Source organism: Centrocercus urophasianus, unplaced genomic scaffold (assembly GCF_019232065.1).
Source record: "Centrocercus urophasianus isolate 14NV4802_14NV808 unplaced genomic scaffold, USGS_Curo_1.0 seq_17, whole genome shotgun sequence".
Classification (NCBI taxonomy): domain Eukaryota; kingdom Metazoa; phylum Chordata; class Aves; order Galliformes; family Phasianidae; genus Centrocercus; species Centrocercus urophasianus.
The window spans coordinates 17558648-17576712 of NW_024884722.1; the positions used below are offsets into that span (position 1 = coordinate 17558648).

General features: G+C 39.4%; 1 protein-coding gene across 1 annotated transcript; it reads right to left on the reverse strand.

The window, feature by feature from the left end:
- Nucleotides 1-9388: 9388 nt before the first annotated feature.
- Nucleotides 9389-16708, reverse strand: LOC122160167 (neuropeptide Y receptor type 4-2-like). Its single transcript, XM_042818458.1, has 2 exons — nt 16577-16708; nt 9389-11942 (listed from the first exon to the last, which is right to left on the reverse strand). Exon 2 carries the CDS (start codon nt 11828-11830, stop codon nt 10697-10699), a length of 1134 nt encoding a protein of 377 aa, XP_042674392.1. The 5' UTR covers nt 11831-11942; nt 16577-16708; the 3' UTR covers nt 9389-10696.
- Between the last annotated feature and the right edge of the window lie 1357 nt (nt 16709-18065).

Genomic DNA, 18065 nt, shown 5'->3' on the forward strand with positions numbered 1-18065 from the left:
CTGAAATGGAATTATTCTGGGGAAGCTTGCCCACAGGTGGCTTCTGTAAAACTGGTATCTTTCTTGCCATGCATCAGAGAAAACCTACGAAGGTGCTGAGTGCTTAATGACTTGGTGGAGGAAGACTGTAGGCAGGGTTTGCACTGAGCTTGGGGCACTGTTTGATGTCCCAACCACCTGCCAGCAGAACATAGGACTGTAAGGGCTGGTGCACAGCTATCATCTACTACAGCACCAGGTAAGCTCTTTTACTAGCTAAACAGGCTTTATTCTTAAATGACATGGCTTCAACCAAAGCCTTCCAGTTTCCAGCCCTACAGTAGTTGTGCTAATTTTGTGCTAATATTGCCCATTTGCCTTCAGTATCATTTCTTTCTCTGACTTAATCTGCTCAATGAAGGTGTAATCTGTAACTGTAGTCTAAATAAATAGGCTCTTTTTGGCCTTTTAGGCACATTCATTTTCTATTCCTCTGACTTAATGTTACTTTGCATCTTGTCCTGGTTTCTGTAGCTGTTTCCTCAACTAGGATAACGGTACTCTGCATTTTGCATGAGGTCCTTACACAACAGCACATCTGTCAAGTATTGCAAATTTGTTGCCTTGTGATGACTGTGTTTTTCCTTCTCACAGCTGCCTCATGTTATGAGCCATGTTGTTCTGAGATGGTAACATTTTCCCTTATCCTTGGCAATATCAGGCTTCTGAGCTTTCTGCTCTCTTTCATGCAGCTTATTTAAAAAGCAAATCAGGCTCTTTGTTACAGCCTTGCATTTTCTATTAAGTTTCATGGTGTAGCAGTTATGCCCTTTCTCAGTACTGTCCCATCCTTTTTCAATGTTGCTGATACCTCCAAGTTTAGAGCTTGCACTTGTCCAGGCCACAATAGAAAATTTTAAGTAAAGTTGTTCCATTGGTGGAATGTGTTTTGTTTCTAAAAAATCCACTGTCTCTACTGATTGTGCAGCATGCTTTTTTTTAAAATAAAATTTGGAGAAAAATTTTTAATCTTTCTTTTTTTTTTATTTTTTTTTTTAAATTTTTTTTTTTTTTTTTAAATGTTAACTGCATCTCCTCTGAAAACCCTTATAATGCTTCATTTAATTGCAAAGATTTTGAATTTGCTATGCTGCCATGCTCAAATGAAGTAAGTGAGATCACCAGTAAGAGATGCCAGCTAATCTTGCGTATGCTCCCTATGGTTAATATGTGTTGTCTCTTTACCTCCAGGACTCAAATTTTACCTTTCCTCTGCTCATGTTTAGAAATCCTATATAACACTGAAGCTAAACTCATAAATGTTTGAATTATTTGTGTTTCTATTTTGGAAAGGAACTTAATGTATTTAGTAGGCCAGCTCTTTCATTGCTGAGAGGTGTGGATGATTGGATTCTCCTCTGTTGAGCAGCACTGGGTTGGTTTTTGTCTGAGTTTTCATACCACCTTTCTGGCAGTAATTTCTGGTTATCAAATTTAGTCATCTCATCCTTTGCAAATCTGTGCTACACTATTATTCCTAATAAGAAAAAAAGTGGCTAACTTGATTTTTGGATCAGAATGGAGTGAATTTCCTTACTCTCTCAGAGAGTCTTTTCCATACTAGATAACAGACTATGACTAGATAACAGTCATAGAATCTTCAAATTTGGAAAAACCAATAAGATCATCTAGTCCAACCATCAATCTTTCTTTCTGCACTTGCATGAGGTAACAAAATGGAGTACAACTTACTTAAATGCCTGTGGGACAAATACTACTGCTGCTGATTTTACTCCAAGATGCTAAACAGATTGAAGACTTCATTGTTTTTATATGATTTGTGAAAATGCCATTCATACTGAGAAGGTTCATTGGGATTTTGGCCTTTCAAGCCTGTTTTGGGTAATGGAAATCCAACCAAATGGCTGGCGTTCCTGAGAATACTAACATGGGATGGATGGGTCAAGAGTTAGTGTAAACTACTTCAGGAACAATCTGCATATGCTATGGGTAAAGCAGTTCTCTGTGGGAGAGCAGCAGCAGGCTTGGTACAGCACAAACAAGGGACTGGGGAATGATTCTCTGGGAAATGCACTGTAAAAACTTGTACTGATCCCTAAGAAGTTGGCTTCAGGTCTCCAACATGGAGTTGTGATGCAACTTTAACACTTTTCTGTGTTGTGTACACCCACAGAGGGGCACTAGGCCTCCATGCCCACCCAATTAAAACTTCAGCCCTAGCTGAAGCACTGGAGCTAGTGTTGTATAAAGGGATATTGCAGTATCTCTTGAGAACTGGGGTGTTCAGATGTGATGATAGCAGGACAATCGGGGAGGGATAGAGTTACTGGAAATATTCCCTGAAATAAAGATTCATTGTGTTTTTTTCTAATTTTCTTGCTTACTGATAATTTGCCTGTTGACAGCTGTATACGTACATGTTAAGTCAGTCTTTATCAGCTAACAATTCTGAGCATGTGAGGTTCCCAGCTGACTCCTTGTTACACTGAGGCCAAAGAAAAGATTTTAATAACTACATGTTTGTTCAGATTTGTTTGTCCAGCTCTCATTGCTTAGTAAGGGTCACTTAGCATCTCTGCAGTGCTGTATAAGACAAACTGAAAAATGGAGCTGTCCTTAGAGGAACTGGGACAACAGAATACAGCTATGCAAGCTGGAACACAAACGGCGTCCAAAACACACAGTAGGAATTCCCCTTGGCACAGTTGTACTCAGAAAATGTGCCATATATTTGCAATAGCTACAGAGCTTGGATTTGCCACTCACTGGGGGGAAAAAATGGACTTGATAGTTTTTCTGCATTAGAACCTAAATGGAGCTGTACTGTACCCACCTTCTTATGTTACATTCTTCTCAAGTTGAGGAAAGTCCATGGTGCTAACAGTACTAACATAGGATTGGGATGCATTTGCTGAGAGTAGGAAAGATACTCAGCCCCAGTTGCAGCCTAAGTGCCTTCTGCTTTATCATTATATTGTTTGTGTTGCCAGTATGGTGCAGTATTCTTCATTTTTTTTTTGCCCTGAAAGACTGTTCAGTTATACCAACTGTTGTTAAACAGAGGTAGTATTTCACTCAGGAGCTGGCTGTGTATTAATCCTGGATAAAGTTGTTCCTTGTAAAGAAAGTGTGCAAAATGCTTTCTGCCTGAACAAAACTATGGGTCAGTTTTTATTACATGCTGTTATTATAATTATAGGTTCTTCTGCTTAATCAGGATGTGCTTAATTAGGATAGCCATTTAATTGGGACATCTCCCAAGGAACCAATTTAGCTTAATGATATTAGTGCTATCTAATCAGGGCAGCTTCAGGGGAAAAGAACAAAAAGCTTTTAAATAAATAAATAAATAATACCCCAGGAGGAAAAAAGATAAGCTGACATTTTGCTGGTTGATGCATCTACTCCATTCCCTGAAGGTTTGGGATGCACTGAGCAGCTGCAGGGATATCTCATTAAGGTTGTGGTGGTGTTCTGCTGCGAAAGTACCCAGTACCACACTTGCTGCTGCTAGTGGTTGCAAAGTAGCCTGAAAGATGAGGCTCAGGAACTTCATGTTGTTCCTCAGTGGGTGAGGAACAACATGATTGATGGCTTAGTGGGTCACAAGACTGACTTCAGTGGAACCGTTGGCTTAAGGAATCCCAGGCCCCAATGTTCTCAACCCCCTGCTTGTTCACATGCTGAAACGTCACTGTCTCTTTAATTGCAGTGATGCAGCATTAACTGGATCAGTGACAGGACAAGGTTTAAAATAACTTCTTTTCTTTTTTTTTAAATGTTTGTGGGCTTTTCTTATTTTTAAATGCTTATCTGTTCAGTTTTCCATTTGTCAGCTCTCCTGGGATGCACTGCCATGTCTCATGGAGTGATGAACAAATGAATAGAGAGAGCTGGAAAGACACTGGCACAATTCAAGAACACAACACAGTTTGTAATTGCATACTGATTTACGATGTCTCACTGAAAGCAGGAATGGCTATTACCTGATAGTAATTAAAGTCAGTCTTCATCTGACTCTACCTCTTGGGTGCTTTTCCTGTATGGGTATGCAGAATCACGTGTGCCTCCTTCAGTGCACTTGAGTAGTGAGCTAACAGTTAACCAAGAAGAACTGAAATTGCTTGAAAGTATATCCAGCAAGTTCTGCACAGGTATGTACTCCTCAGAGTCTGTGAGAAGTGAACTCATTCAAGCTAAGTTAATTACAAAATCAAGTGACTCTCCAGGAAGGATGAATGTCCTAATTGTTTGCCTGCTTGTATTTGGGTCACCTTGTGCAGCCCCATCTTCTTTTCAATTCTTTTACTCCTGAAGACACAGGGCTGCAGTTTTCAGACTCATGAAGCTGGCTGGATAGTAAATGCAGGGCTGGGTTCTGCACCTGCTCAGCTGTGGCCTTAGTCACCTTGGAGCTGCATTTGCTGTTAGATTTCAAAACAGTTTTAGGAACTATCAAGGATCTCCTTCTGGGATTTGGGTGCCTAATCTTAGAGCTCTGAGCTGTCTTTTCTCTGCTGCACATGAAATCTATTGTGATTTGTAAGCTTCTATTAAAACATTTGCTGATGTCTTCTTCAATAGAAATAACTGTCACTGAAAAATAAGTTTGATAAAGAGTATGTATTCCTTGGTGTTGTTACTACTTATTGGCCCTATGCCTCTAATTAGTTTATGTTAGCTGTAAAAGGAAATATTAAACATATTCTAAGTATAAAATATAGTATTGCTACAAATAAACACACTCAGAATAAGCATCACACTGCTTATTTTTGTTCTCCAACTGTAATAGCAGACCACTCAGACAAAAGTTTGTGTAGCCAGCCTAGCGGTTGGCTGAGTCATAGCAACAGCATCAATTAATTTGTTTCCAAGTTTAAAAAACTAATAAATACTTTCTACAATCTCCTAGATGCAGGAGGTTTAAGTCTGTTCTTTACACTCACATATTCTCTGTATGTGTAGACACCCAATACCACATCTTTCATTAGAATCCTGTTTCTAAAAAATGATGTTAAGAAAGAATCATGGTGTGGTTGGGTTGAAAGGGACCTTAAAGGCCATCTAGTTCCACCTTCCCTGCCATGGGCAAGATAGTTGAAGTAAAAACACATTTCTTCTTACTATACTTAGGAGAAGCTTATTTGCTGTTCTGTGCTGCACACAATCATAGCATTCAGCTACAGACCAGTCACAATTCTACTTTCATGTGTGCTCTACAGTCTCGGATGTGGATGCTTTTATGGATTATTTTAAAATATATATAATATACTGTACCCCTGATCCTGGGAAATGGTATGGTAATTATATACACGCATCCTGGAATGCTTTGCATGTTGTAGTTTGAACTATTTGTGGTTTGTGGAAAGCTGATTGGTGGAAATAGTTTCAACCATAAAGCTGCCTATTGTTATCACTTACAGCTTAGCATTTGCAATTTTGGACCATAAAACACTGATTTTGCAGTACAGAGAAATGAACTGGATCAAGATACATTGTTAGCAAATACATTGCCTGTTGCTCTGAGTGCAGATAGAGTATTTCCCCTTGTTTCAGCCAGATGGATCCCTTCTTCCTTCCCAGCAATGGTAAGGTGCTCCTTAGCAGTACATCTTTGCCTAAATGTAAGCAACTCAGAGAATGCAACTGCACTGCTGTGAAACCTGTTTTGCAATGCGCGGGGATTAAATTCATTCTGTAAAGATCTGTATTTCACAGAGCATTCCTGAGGGAAAGCAACTGTGCTAGAGGCCAGCAGGATTAATAATCCCAATTGGTCTGCTGGTGACGATGACCTCATTTGGTGTGAAATTGTGCATGCCTGTGTGCATTGTGCTGTGTGGGACTTCTGACACAGCTGGTGGAAATGTGGGTTGTTGTGAAAGAAATCTTCACAATCTGCAACAGTTTAGCTATAGTTCTGGTGGATGGAATTAGATTCATGCTGAATGCATGAGGAAATGGTGTGGTTGGATGATCTTGTCAGTTTTAAAAGCGTCAGCCAGCTTCTGTTGCCTTTGAATCCCATCAGTCTTCCCAAAAGCACAGGGCAGAGGGCACATGCACGTTGTGCTCCTCAACCAGTCAATGTCTTTGCTGTTGTTTTTAACAAAGTTCCCCATTTGAATATATTTGCTGTGAGTTTAACAGAAGTGCAGAGGATACCAGAACTTTCTGGTATTTTTCAGCTGTCTCTCTGTTTTTCAGAAATTGGTCTTTAGGACATCAGTACCTCTTCTACTGTCTGCCTTTAAGTGAAATAAATACTTAGTATTACATAGAGTTATTTATAGTCATTAAGTCAACCTACCAAGCAAATGAATCAGTGGCAGTTATCTCACCAAGGGCATAGCATGGGATAAGTGCATTCTGCCTGCAGTCATGCTGGAATAAAATGTAATCAAGGTAATATATCTGAATGATGAAGCAGTGTTTGCCCACTAGCTGTTGACAGGGAGGCTTTGTATTCCTACAGTCTGGGTAGAGGGCACAATAATTCATGAGCTATAATTATTGCATTCAGAGAGCAGAGATGTTTAGCTGGAGCCTTAGGGACAAAACAAACCTTCATGTTTATGGGTTAAAGTGCAAGTTTCATGTTCTGCATGTTATCGTAGCTTGCGACTGCCGAAAGCTATCTTTCTACTACCAGGGATGTCTTGAGTCTAGTAAAAGTAAGCTGTACTTGCATTGGTGTAATCCTACAGTAAAAATGTATTATTACGTTGGTGTCACTGTGTCTAGCATAACCCACCATATTTTGCCAGTTAACTAAAAAAGAAAAAACTATGCAGTGCTGTATTTTCTGTGTACCAGAACTAAATATATATTTTTTAAGTTTTTGATTTCTGAAAAACAACAATCAACAACCATCAGCGTTCAGTTTCAACCTGGGTTTCTATCATATAGTCTCTATGCTGCTACTGGACTTCAAGTTTATTGAGTGGTTATCGGAAAGATAAGAATAGGATAAGATTGGAAATTCAGACTAAGGCTTAACTAGCATTGTCTGGCAGGAAAAGGTATTATACAAAAGTACAAATCTCAGCTTTATCTCAGTATTCTCAGTATTCTGCTTATGACTTCCTGAGTTCAAAGAAATGGCTTTGTTAAGCAAACTGAGATAGCGAGGGAAAGTTATAAAAGCTATGTGGATAATAAGCAGTGGTAATAAGCAACAATGCTGATATTAATGTTCAGTATCCCCTGAAAATCCGGCCACTAGAAATTCTGAAGAGAACTGTCTTTCTGCGAAAGAAATGTCAGGTGGAAAATGCAAGGAGACTCACAGGTCAATGTAAAAGAATCAAGAGCTTCTTCTTGGGTCCTCATGATGCGATGTCTTCACTTACTGTAGGCTCTTGGCAGTCTTGGTTCTCCTGGTTGTGTTTGTGACTTCAGTTTGGGACAGTTTGTTGTGTAGAGCCCCGTCTCCGGCAATCTGCCAAGTCTGTAAAGCTGAGCTGCATCCTGGCATCAGAATATTCAGGTGTCCCATGGTGAATTTTTGATACCTGTCATCTCCTGCTTAGTTGGCTGTGCTATACTACTGTATGTCCCTGGGAGTAATGCATCAAGGTTTTAATCCTTCACATACCAATGACACTTATCACGTGTTGCAACTTCTGTTTTCTCTTCACAAATGCTATTTGAGAACTAAATCTTTTGTATTTAATACTGTGATTATTATAATGCCATTTTATAAAAGCAGAAACAAAGTAACACAGACCATAGAATTTTATTTGTTATTACTAGGTTCCTAAAAACGTGCTGCTTATATCACAGTAACAAGTTGTTTTTCTGCTCTGAATATCTTATAATCTTTTTGAACTACATCACAGGTGCAGGATCATTAAAAGCCTTCTTATAAAAAATAAATGTTACGATAAAGTCTTAAAATTCCATGAAGTGATGATTTGTTACTTAAGCATGTTTCTCCTGAATTACCTTTGTGATTCACTAGCAAGGCTTTTCAAAGAGTGTACTCAAAAGTATTGCTGTTGTACAATGAACACAAAATTGGTTGATCCTTCTTAAATAACTAATCAAGATCACATTTGCAGATGGGTAAAATATATGTAAGTTTTGGTGTTTTTGTGTTTTTTCCTGTTACCTTTTTCTGAGACTAAAGAGACAGATTTTCCCCTTGGTTGCATGAAAGCCTCAAAGCAACAAATGAAATGGCTTTCAACATCCACGCAGACAAAATTACATCCAACTCAGTGCTTTTGCCTTCAGTGGGAACAAGGAACAGTTGCTAGAGCTGTTCACAACAATGAATAGCATATTACTTTCTACTGCTTTTGTGCACTGCTACATTCTGTGCACCCTTATGTCCCTGCAAAATGAAGGAGCAATGATAAAAGTGCTGTTTGTGTCCTGGCTACTTGTGAGAGCATGATGCCCAGTGTATAATCAAAGATAGAACTTACATATGACACAGATAGTCAGCCCTTTATAACCTAGATTCATTTTCTGGATTTGCTCTAAAGTTTTTGTTACCTGGGGTATCTTTAAGCAGAGTTTGGTGGGAGTTACAGTACCAAGTCCATTAGTGACAAACAATACTCGATTCCAGACTTGTCACTTCCTGTCTTCACTGGATGGAGCCACATTCGTGTTCACGTAAGTGTGGATTATTGTAAAATTGGATTGGTTTGCTTTGTGTGGGTACAAATGGCAGTATGAGTTGCAGTTCAAAGGAGAGTCAGACCCTGCTGATACTTCTCCACAAAAACATTCAGATTTAGATCTTATAGCAAAGATTCACACTTCTGAGAAGAAAAACTCTGAAGATAGCTGTTTCCATTTAAGAGAGTGATGCTTGAAAAAACTCTATATGTAGGATTATAAATCATAGTCTTCTATGTTCTTGTTGAGCAGGATATTCTTACTATAGCTTGACATACATTAGTTAGGTGCTGAAATTGTAACAAGCACACAGAACAGGCAAAATTACTCAACTGATCAGATAAATAACCCTGAATATAAAAACACTCCAAAATTTAATTCGTATTCATGCACTCAATACAACACAGTTCTGGTAAGAGTGAAGTTGTTTATGAGACGTTAATTTATTTTTACTACTCAGCATTGCAAAGTTGTATCGGCTCTGCTTTCATCTACAACAGAAAACTAGAAAACTTCTAATTCAGGATAAGATAAAATGAGTCCCCTTGTTCTGCATTTCTTCTAATGGGCATAATATCCAGTCTAGAAGTGACGTTGCATACAAAGAACCAAGAAAAACAAGAGGTAATTAAAAGAAAACAACAGAAGATGCAGCAGAAGGCCACATGAAAGAAGCAAAAATGTCTTGCCAAGTAATTGAGGAAGATGCAAAAGCAAATCACAAGCAAATCACTTAGCTACTGCTAAGGTTAGTTTAAAAACACAAGGCAGAATACAGTTCCATATTTCTTTATTATTATTATTATTTTTTTTACAATGAACTTCTCACTTTTTTCTTTATTTTTTTTCCTCAGTATGAACTTTCTTTATTTCCTCAGCAGTCACTGAGCAACATCTCCTCACTGTACTACTTATTTACATGTAGCTTGGCCTTAAGGTTTGTGTTTCCACCTGACCTGGATTCCAGTTATGTACTCTTATTCAGCACTATCTTTGTTGTTGCTGCCAGTGAGTGGAACTGATGTCTGATATCCACTTTTATGTTAATAGGAAATGGTCTGCATGTGTATATTTACTTCTTTGGGGACTATATACACTCTGAAAATACAAGGCTTCTTCGAACAGCTTTTCATGCATGTTCAGACTTTCTGAATTAGATACAATTAGAGCACCAAGGAACTAATGAGTATTTTGCTGCTGAAGCAGAAGTGAAACCTTGCTACCAAGGCATGAAGCAGCTACAGTAATACAGTCACCTTTTCTCATCATGATGTACGCTTCCAACATTGCAGAGCTTTGTAACTGCCAGCAGCAGGAATTGCAAAACCAACCAGATTCATTTCCATGCAGATCTGCAACTGTTTTTCATTTGCTTGAAAACAGCGTTCTGCCGTCATGTCAACATGTTCCAAGAGCTTAACCTGCAAAGTAACATTTTCATTTCCCACTGCTCCTCTTTCAGTAACTTTCATCTTTCTTGTTCTTTGCCCCAAGTTCGGAGGGCGATGGCAATTTCCAAGCCCATGTGACAAGAGGGAGAAGTTCCAGACTGACCTCCAGCCGTTTGATGCAAACTGGATCTGCTGAATGCTAATGGTTTGTCAGTTAGGAAAGCTCAAAAAAACATATATATTTACATGTCTATGTTTCCCTGGTGTGTCATCAGTGCATAAAAAGTCTTAATACTGAAAAATGAAGCCTTTGTGAATGCAGCTTTGGCAGCCTGCAGTGGTAACATTGGTTGTATGAGGTTCTACCTCAGCCATGCTGGAGATGTGAACGTAGACGATAGACCCGGTGTCAGTCTATGTGCACCATGGCTTATCTATTGAGCTGGCAGAGCAGCTGTTTGTTCACCAGTCTGCACCTCCTCAAAGACACAAACACCTTGCACATCCCAGGAGCTACTGAATGCATTTAGTAACTTTCTTTGCTTGTTCTTACAAAAATCAGGCAGCAGTGGGCTCCTGTTTGCATTCCAGATTTGGCATCACCAGTTGCTTTTATACCTGCAGGTGTGACTGCTGTGTGGTGTCAGTACAACCTCTGAAGTGCTTTCTGCTGGCTAGATAGAATTATGTCTGCAATTCAATGACAGTGAGCCCTTGGAGACTTCTGTCTGCATAGTGGATAAAGGTAAATGATCATACTCTTCCATTGATGCAGTTACTGAATTATGCTGACAGCTCAGAATCAATGACTTCACTTCTTTTTTGAAGTTGCTGTTGAGGAAACCATAGATGACAGGGTTGACACAGGTAGAAGCCATGGCTACCAAATGGCACAATGAGAAGATCAGATTGTGGTGGCAAGGTGAAATGATCTTGTAATTCCAGTCCACAATGGTGTTGAAAACATGCAGTGGTAACCAGCAAACAGCAAAAGCAGCAACCATGGATGCTAACAATATATTTATCCTTCTTAACTGAACTGCTCGGTTACTGTATTCATTCTTCTCAAACATGTCCTTTCTTTTCTGTAGGCGTAAGTAGATACGCAGATAGCAAAGTATAATGAAGAACAGCGGGATGCAGTACTGCAGAAGAAGTAGAGTAGTGGTGTAGATAAGCCTGTGTTGCTCAGAAGGCCATGAGTCAATGCATATGGCCTTGTCATAGGAAAAATTCATTATGTGTGAGAGCTGTTCATACAGATCATTAGACAAGATGGATGTGGTCAAAAAGGGAAGAGACATGAGACATGCTAAAGTCCAAATGACTCCAATTCCTAGATATGCTTGGGAGATGCTTGGCCTCCAACCAGTTGGGTTTATGATCAGTTGGTGTCTTTCCAGAGCAATAAGGACAAGGGAAAGAATTGACACTGTCACAGATGTGCACTGTGTGAAAGAGGTCATTTTGCACATGACCTCCCCAAATATCCAATAGTCCATCATGGTGTAAACAACGGTGAAAGGCAGGCAGACAAGACACATAAACAAGTCTGAAATTATTAGGTTGGAAATGAGGATGTTGGTGACGTTGGTCTTTTCCTTCTGCCTGGCTATAACAGCAATCAGGCAGATGTTTCCCACAATGCCTAGAACAGTCTCCAGACTGTAAGAGGTGGCCAGAAAAACAGTAAGGTCGGTGACATTCCTGCACTGGTTAGAAAGGTGCGAGGGGAAGCTTCGATTTGAGCTCAAGTTCTTACTATTCAGGAAAGGAAAAGCGTCATTAACTGCCCTTGTCTTATTCATCCTGGGCCTCAAATTTTTATCCAAAAAGGTGATAACCAAACATAGACAGAGTCCTCTGGAGCTGGCCTAAAAAGTTATCTGTTCTATTTCACTGCAGGAGGTCTGGGTAGGTCTGCAAAGGAAAGGAAAAAGATTGCTTAGTTATGTTACAAGAGATCAGTCAAAAGTGCAGTGGGGGAAAGTAAGAGAAGCAAGCAATAATTCTGTATTTCTTCAGCTCCTTTTTATATGGCTAATCAGATTGTGAAATGGAATGGTTTGCTAGACTGTAGTATGGAAATATTTGCAAATCTACTGAAATATGACTTTGCCATGCGTAAAGTTATCCCCAGGGTTTAATATCAACTTAGAGCAGTACCTTGAATGCTACTAATTCAGTAGAAAGTTGGATCAAAACACACCCAGGGGTAAAAAAAAAAAAATGTATGATATTGTATTTCATAGAATCATAACAAGTCTTAGGATCAAGTTCCGAGTCCCTGCTGTGGACAGGGCATTTGCAAGACTGATCCACAGCTGTGTGAAAGGCACTTTATTGGGGGCATGTTCCGTCACTCAAATAAAACATCCATGAAAACATTAAAATATATTAATACACGAAGCTAACACCGAAATATTTTAATACAAGTTACTCTTCAAACTGAAATTGTATTTGCAGCCAGAACACGCATTTGCTTGAGACAGTATCACCATGCAAAAATTCAGGCTCGTATCCTCAGGAGGGAAAACATGGGACAATTTTCAAAGCATCTGAAATAATTCAAAATCACTTCAACATTTTTCCATTTCTACACAGCTGTGATAGGTCATGGGAACTGCAGTCCAAGTTCCCTACTTCCCCTTTCTGGATGAACCCCATTGCCCATGAGGCACTGATGTCTCCCTCTGGGTGGCCAGTGTGGCCATCACAGGGCTTATCAGGAATATATTCCAGGCTTTCCATTTTGGCTTTCTGAATAGCTGTATTTGACAACCCTTCTTAATTCCACATGACCAGATTCCTCTTTCAGCAGAATTTCACTCTTAATAACTAGGAGTGTTCAAATGTTCTAACAGTATGTGCTGTCCACAGGGTGCTGTTTCTGCATGGGCGTATGAATCTGCTGCTCAGCCATGGCTTCTGAGCTGTGATTTTCATTGAGATCTCAGGGAACCAAGACCTCAGAGTTAATTGAGGCTGCATGGTTTTGGAAATCTACACCACAGGAGTGCCTGGGCTCTACCAGAAGACATCTGGGAGGCTGCTATGATCACCTGGTATGTTCCTGGGTTCCTTTTCCACTCTGCATGGGGAGGTGATATCCCCTTTTGTTTTTGTTACCAGCGTCTTTCCTCCAGCTGGCCATTGGGGCCCACTGATGTAAGTGAATACCCTTGCTATAGTAGAGCGTTCTCTATCATCCTTACTCTGGAACCCAAATCTACATCCAGAAATCAAAGAAAAAAATCTGACCCTGCTGGGAGCTCTCATCCAATCAAAAGCAGTTACAGGCTGTGTGAAGACTTCCGACTTGAGAAGTAAATAAATACACAGGAATTTGTACCTTTTACCCAATACACAAACCCTTCCTCTGCAATCAGATGCTACTCAAATCTGTGAGGATGTGATAAATTTCTCAGAGCTTCAGAAAAACAAATGGAAAAGATAACAATGCATACATTAAATGTATGCATTTACGATGAGACTCCCTGTTGGAGTAGCAGTAACTGCTGAGCAAGTTCACTCGTCAAGGTAAAAGTTTAAACCAGATCCCACAGATTTAAGGGGCATGCTCCCAAGAGGAACACCAAAGAGAGTGTGTGACTGTGTTTTTGTTGCAGATGGTGTTGCCGTGCCTCTGAAGGCTCTGCATTTTGTTGGGTTAGGCATCTCTTTTAATGCATTGCATTCTGTAGTGGTTCTCACAAGATGACTGGCAACCGCTTCCCAGTCATGTGTTCTCATGGAGATGCCATAGGTTCATAATGAATTATCACACTCATATCACAGGCTAGGGGATGAGGCAGGGAAATGAGATGTGAGTGTCTCAGGAAAAGCTTTGGTACATTAAGTAGATGTGAAACTGCTTGTTGGACCTGATTCCTTTGGAAGTCAGAGGCTAGATCACCTGTGTGCAGCTCTCTGTATCTCTTATTCCAGTGTCTAGCATGTAAAAAACATTTCTAGGAAAATAGAACAGTGAGTATTTCAGTGACCTAATATCTATGTATCCTGTTGCAGTACCCCTAGATGACAAATTCTTGGGGTCAGTCACTGCCAAGTCCTGTCATCTCAAGGTATTTAATGCTATTCAGTTGGTCTAAGTTACAAACCAATAATAATCAATATGGACTCACTTTGTTTAGAGAGTTGAATTAAGTGCTGACTAACAAACTGAATCACTAGTGCAAGTGGAAAAGAATTCTGGCTCCCCTCACTGTATTAAAAGCACGTTGATTACTCAGTAAAATACAGAAAGAAAACAAAATAAGAAACAAACAGACAAACAAGCAAAAACTGTGGTCAAAGACAACAGCTTTTGTCTTCAGAAAGTGAATACTTTCTCAGCTTGCAGGAGCAATGAGCTTCCTAAATCAGCAGGGGGGAAGTTGGGAGAAAGAGTTGAATTTCTGTTCCTTTGTTTTTAAAGAAAAAAAAGGATATACCAGCTCAGAATCATCAGTGAACTTCAGGAAAGAGGTCTGCTATGAAAATCAACATGCTCCAAAAACAAGGTCTTCTTCAGTTGATGCAATGTGAGATGCTATTTCTAAAAAGTGGGTGACACAAAAGTCTGCAGCAACTTTACTGGATACAGAAGAATACAATAGGGAACTTTCAGACTTAATCTTTGTTAAATTCTTCATTTGTTTCCTTCACAGACATTTGTCATTCTTTTGGAAGCAAGGAAATAGAGCAGCTGAGGTCTGAAGGATGTGCTTCACTGAACAACACAGTCTTCTAAACTAAGAAAAGTCACTCAGGATATCCCAAAGAAAAAATTGAAAACAAACTATAATCAGCTTGACTGCCATATCCTATATGTGCCAGAAAAATTCTTTGAGGGAAAGGGAATTCTGGTGACATTGTACTCTGTCAGCTACCCAGGAAAGGGCAGATTGTCCTTGCAAAGCTGACCAGCACCAGCTCTTCTCTGCATTTGAGTCAGTCTCTGTACAGCTATGATGGGCAGTGTGGGTTACTTCCTACATTAGACATAAGTAGAAGGGAAAAAATATTTGCAGTTCTTGGCTTCATTATTTGGTACTCAGACACAATTACTTGTCTGGCTCAGAACTTAATTGGTAGCTCAAGCCCTGTTTGCTGCTTCCAGTCCATAAGTCTTCATGAGAGAAACAACTCTTACAGCCAAATGGCTGTATTACTGATTTAGAGCTATGACAATTATCTGGAGTAAAGCAGCTATGGGCTGTCTCTTTTAAACTAGAAACAAGTAAGTATTTGGAAATATTTAACAGAACTCTGACACGTATCACTGAGTGCGCACAGAAATCCCACAGCCATATAAAATCCATAAAGCATTTGATACAGTGAGATTTAATGGTGAGCGTTTTTTATACTCTTAGTTAAATTGCTATTCCAAAAGTATTGGGAGAGGCTACTGAAGGAGCTAATGTTAAGTTTTTCTAAGATCTGGGGTACAAGACATGTGAATTAATATGTTACAAGTCTATAACATTGAAAGATGGTTTAAATACCCGCAGAAATGAGCAAGGCTGGGCGCATCTGTCAAAAACTGTCACTGCTTAGTGGAAAGTAATGGCTTGGTGCACCCATCCTCTGCAAGCTCAAATCCGTATCAGCCCGGCACTGACAAATCAATTGTTTGCACAGCCTTAATCTACGCTGAATGATAAAGTTAAGTATTTATTGTGGCCTCTCTTGCTTTTATAAACCTTCTTGCTAAATTATTACTATTAATAATTGTGTTAATGTTTATTGTGGCAGTATTAAAATCTAATTGAGAAGTGCTTGGTGCTGTTCAGGTCTAGGGGAGGAGACAAAGCTCTCTCTGGCAACACTGTAAGGGAAAGAGCTTTAAAAGTATACAAACAGAGCAAAGTATTTATTACTGTTTTTCCTTGCCTTGTGACTGGATTCAGAGCTCATTGATCCTTGTGGACTTTGGATCAGGTTCACTTCACTTTCCGTCCTTGTTTCTGTATGGTTTTAAAACCACCAAGAAATCCACAACAGTTTTATGGAACTGAAGAACTGTGTAAGAATTCTTTGCTTTCAGGAATCCAACCTGGCATAGGCTTTCATTCTATGGCTTATCTTCAATTTAAACTACATCCCCATCAGCTCCAGTGACCTAATTTTAAAATGTGAATGCCAATTGAATGTGAAAATGAATTTCATTATTTCCTGTTACCATAATAGTTTACTGAATGAAAAGTCATGTCAGAACTGTTCTGAATCCGTATTTTCATGTTCTTCTAAAATTTGTTTGTTTGAATTGTATGAATGTAGTAACTAGTCAGCAAACCTATACATTTCAGATATACAGTTCTTGCCTCATGTCCTAGGTTAAAATTTCAGGTGAATTCTCACTGAGCTGACTGGTTTCTGACCAGGAAACATCATCCAAAACAGAGGGAGATCAGAACATAAAGGAATTAATAATGATATCATTATCTGTCAGCAAGTGAAGCTGAACAAATGTAGACAATCAAAAGTGATACCTTTATTAAAGAGATCTGAGATCTAATAAATCTGAAATAAACACTTCAAAGAATTCTTACCTCTCTATGATGGAGGAAACAACCTCTGCTGCTGCACGTTTCTGTCTTGGAAGAAGGGAGAGCTGTTACAGCAGCAAAGTAAGACCATCTGTGTTTCAGCAATCTAGAAGAGATGTTCTGCTCGCTGCTTCAGTAGGTAATTTTGGGTGGCAATTCTCTTCCTTTTACCCCCCTCCCTCCTTTCTCCTCTTCAGTTTAGCCAATGAATCCAGCTTCATCCCTGTGCTCTGACTTTGAACTTCTGGCTCCCTCTGCTGTTCCGTAAGTGCAGAAATTCTACAGATACATGAGATGGAGAGCAGCTTCAGGAAAGAGCTACAAAGTGATTGAAGCACAACACCCATTCATGCTACACTTTTAACATTGCTAAAGCAAATAGATAGTAGTAGAAAGTAGAGGAACCGAGCCCCACTCTCTTCTTCTTGAGGAAAGATTTCTGCAGGCTCCGAAGAGGATTTTACTTCTTTTTTTTTTTTAACATTGTCAGTATTGGTTTTCTCATTTTTATTTGCAGTTCATCATAGACCACAATTGGAAGTTTAGTTTAGGAAGATGCAGGCTTCAAACTCAAAACACCCAGCTTGTGAAAGGGGAGAGGTGCACTGTAACTCAAGCAAACAACTCAGAAGTGTAAGATTTGGAAATTGAGTGGATAGATTGCACCACTACCAGCTTTCCTTGGATTGTTTGTTTCTTAGCTTGCTTCTTTCTTGTGAAAACCCAAGGCAGAAATCAGAGCTGCAAATTTTTCTCTTGCATTGACAGAACATAGAGATGATATTTTATTTCCAAGAGCTATAGCAGGGCAATGTAATTTTCAACTTTACTTAAAATGTGCTTTTAGCTGAAGCCAGCCACTTACTTGGTCCTGTAGCTGCTGCTCTTCTGGTGTTTTTCTCAAGGTGTGATAAGTAGCAGTAGCAAATATGTAGTTACATTTGTATGCTGACAGAAATCAAACATTTCAATATCAAAAATAATGACAGGCTCTTATCAACTAAACTAATTGTGAAAATTGTCATTTATTTGTACTGTATTCTTCCTTCCTTCCTTTTTTATTTTTTATTTTTTTCTTTTTTTTCTGGTACCAGTTAGAGGAGATGTGTCAATCTACTTTAAGCACTTGCCTGACATTTTTCATCACTAAAGGAATAAAGCAGAAGTAGAAATATGTAAGGGATTTCTGGCTTGTATTTCTTGTGCTTTGTGATGCTGAGAGCTTTCAAAATTGAAATATGCTGAATGCTTTAAGCTGGAGAACAGTCCTTATTTGCTGCTCCTTTCTTCAGTGCATGTCTGCTTTTTTTCTTATTAAGTATTTTTCCCAGCCTTCTTTTCAGGAGCTTTATTTACCAGCTGGTTTGTAGCAGCATCTCCCTTCTTGCCACAAGCATCTCCCCATATGTGGGGAAGGCGGTGTGCAGCCAGCAGGGCAGAAAGCACTCAGTCAGACCCAGATCTTCTTTCCAGCTCCTTGGGCAGTAGAAGC

Excerpts from the sequence above, each read along its gene's own strand:
- LOC122160167 (XM_042818458.1), bottom strand. The coding sequence starts at position 11,830 with ATGAATAAGACAAGGGCAGTTAATGACGCTTTTCCTTTCCTGAATAGT.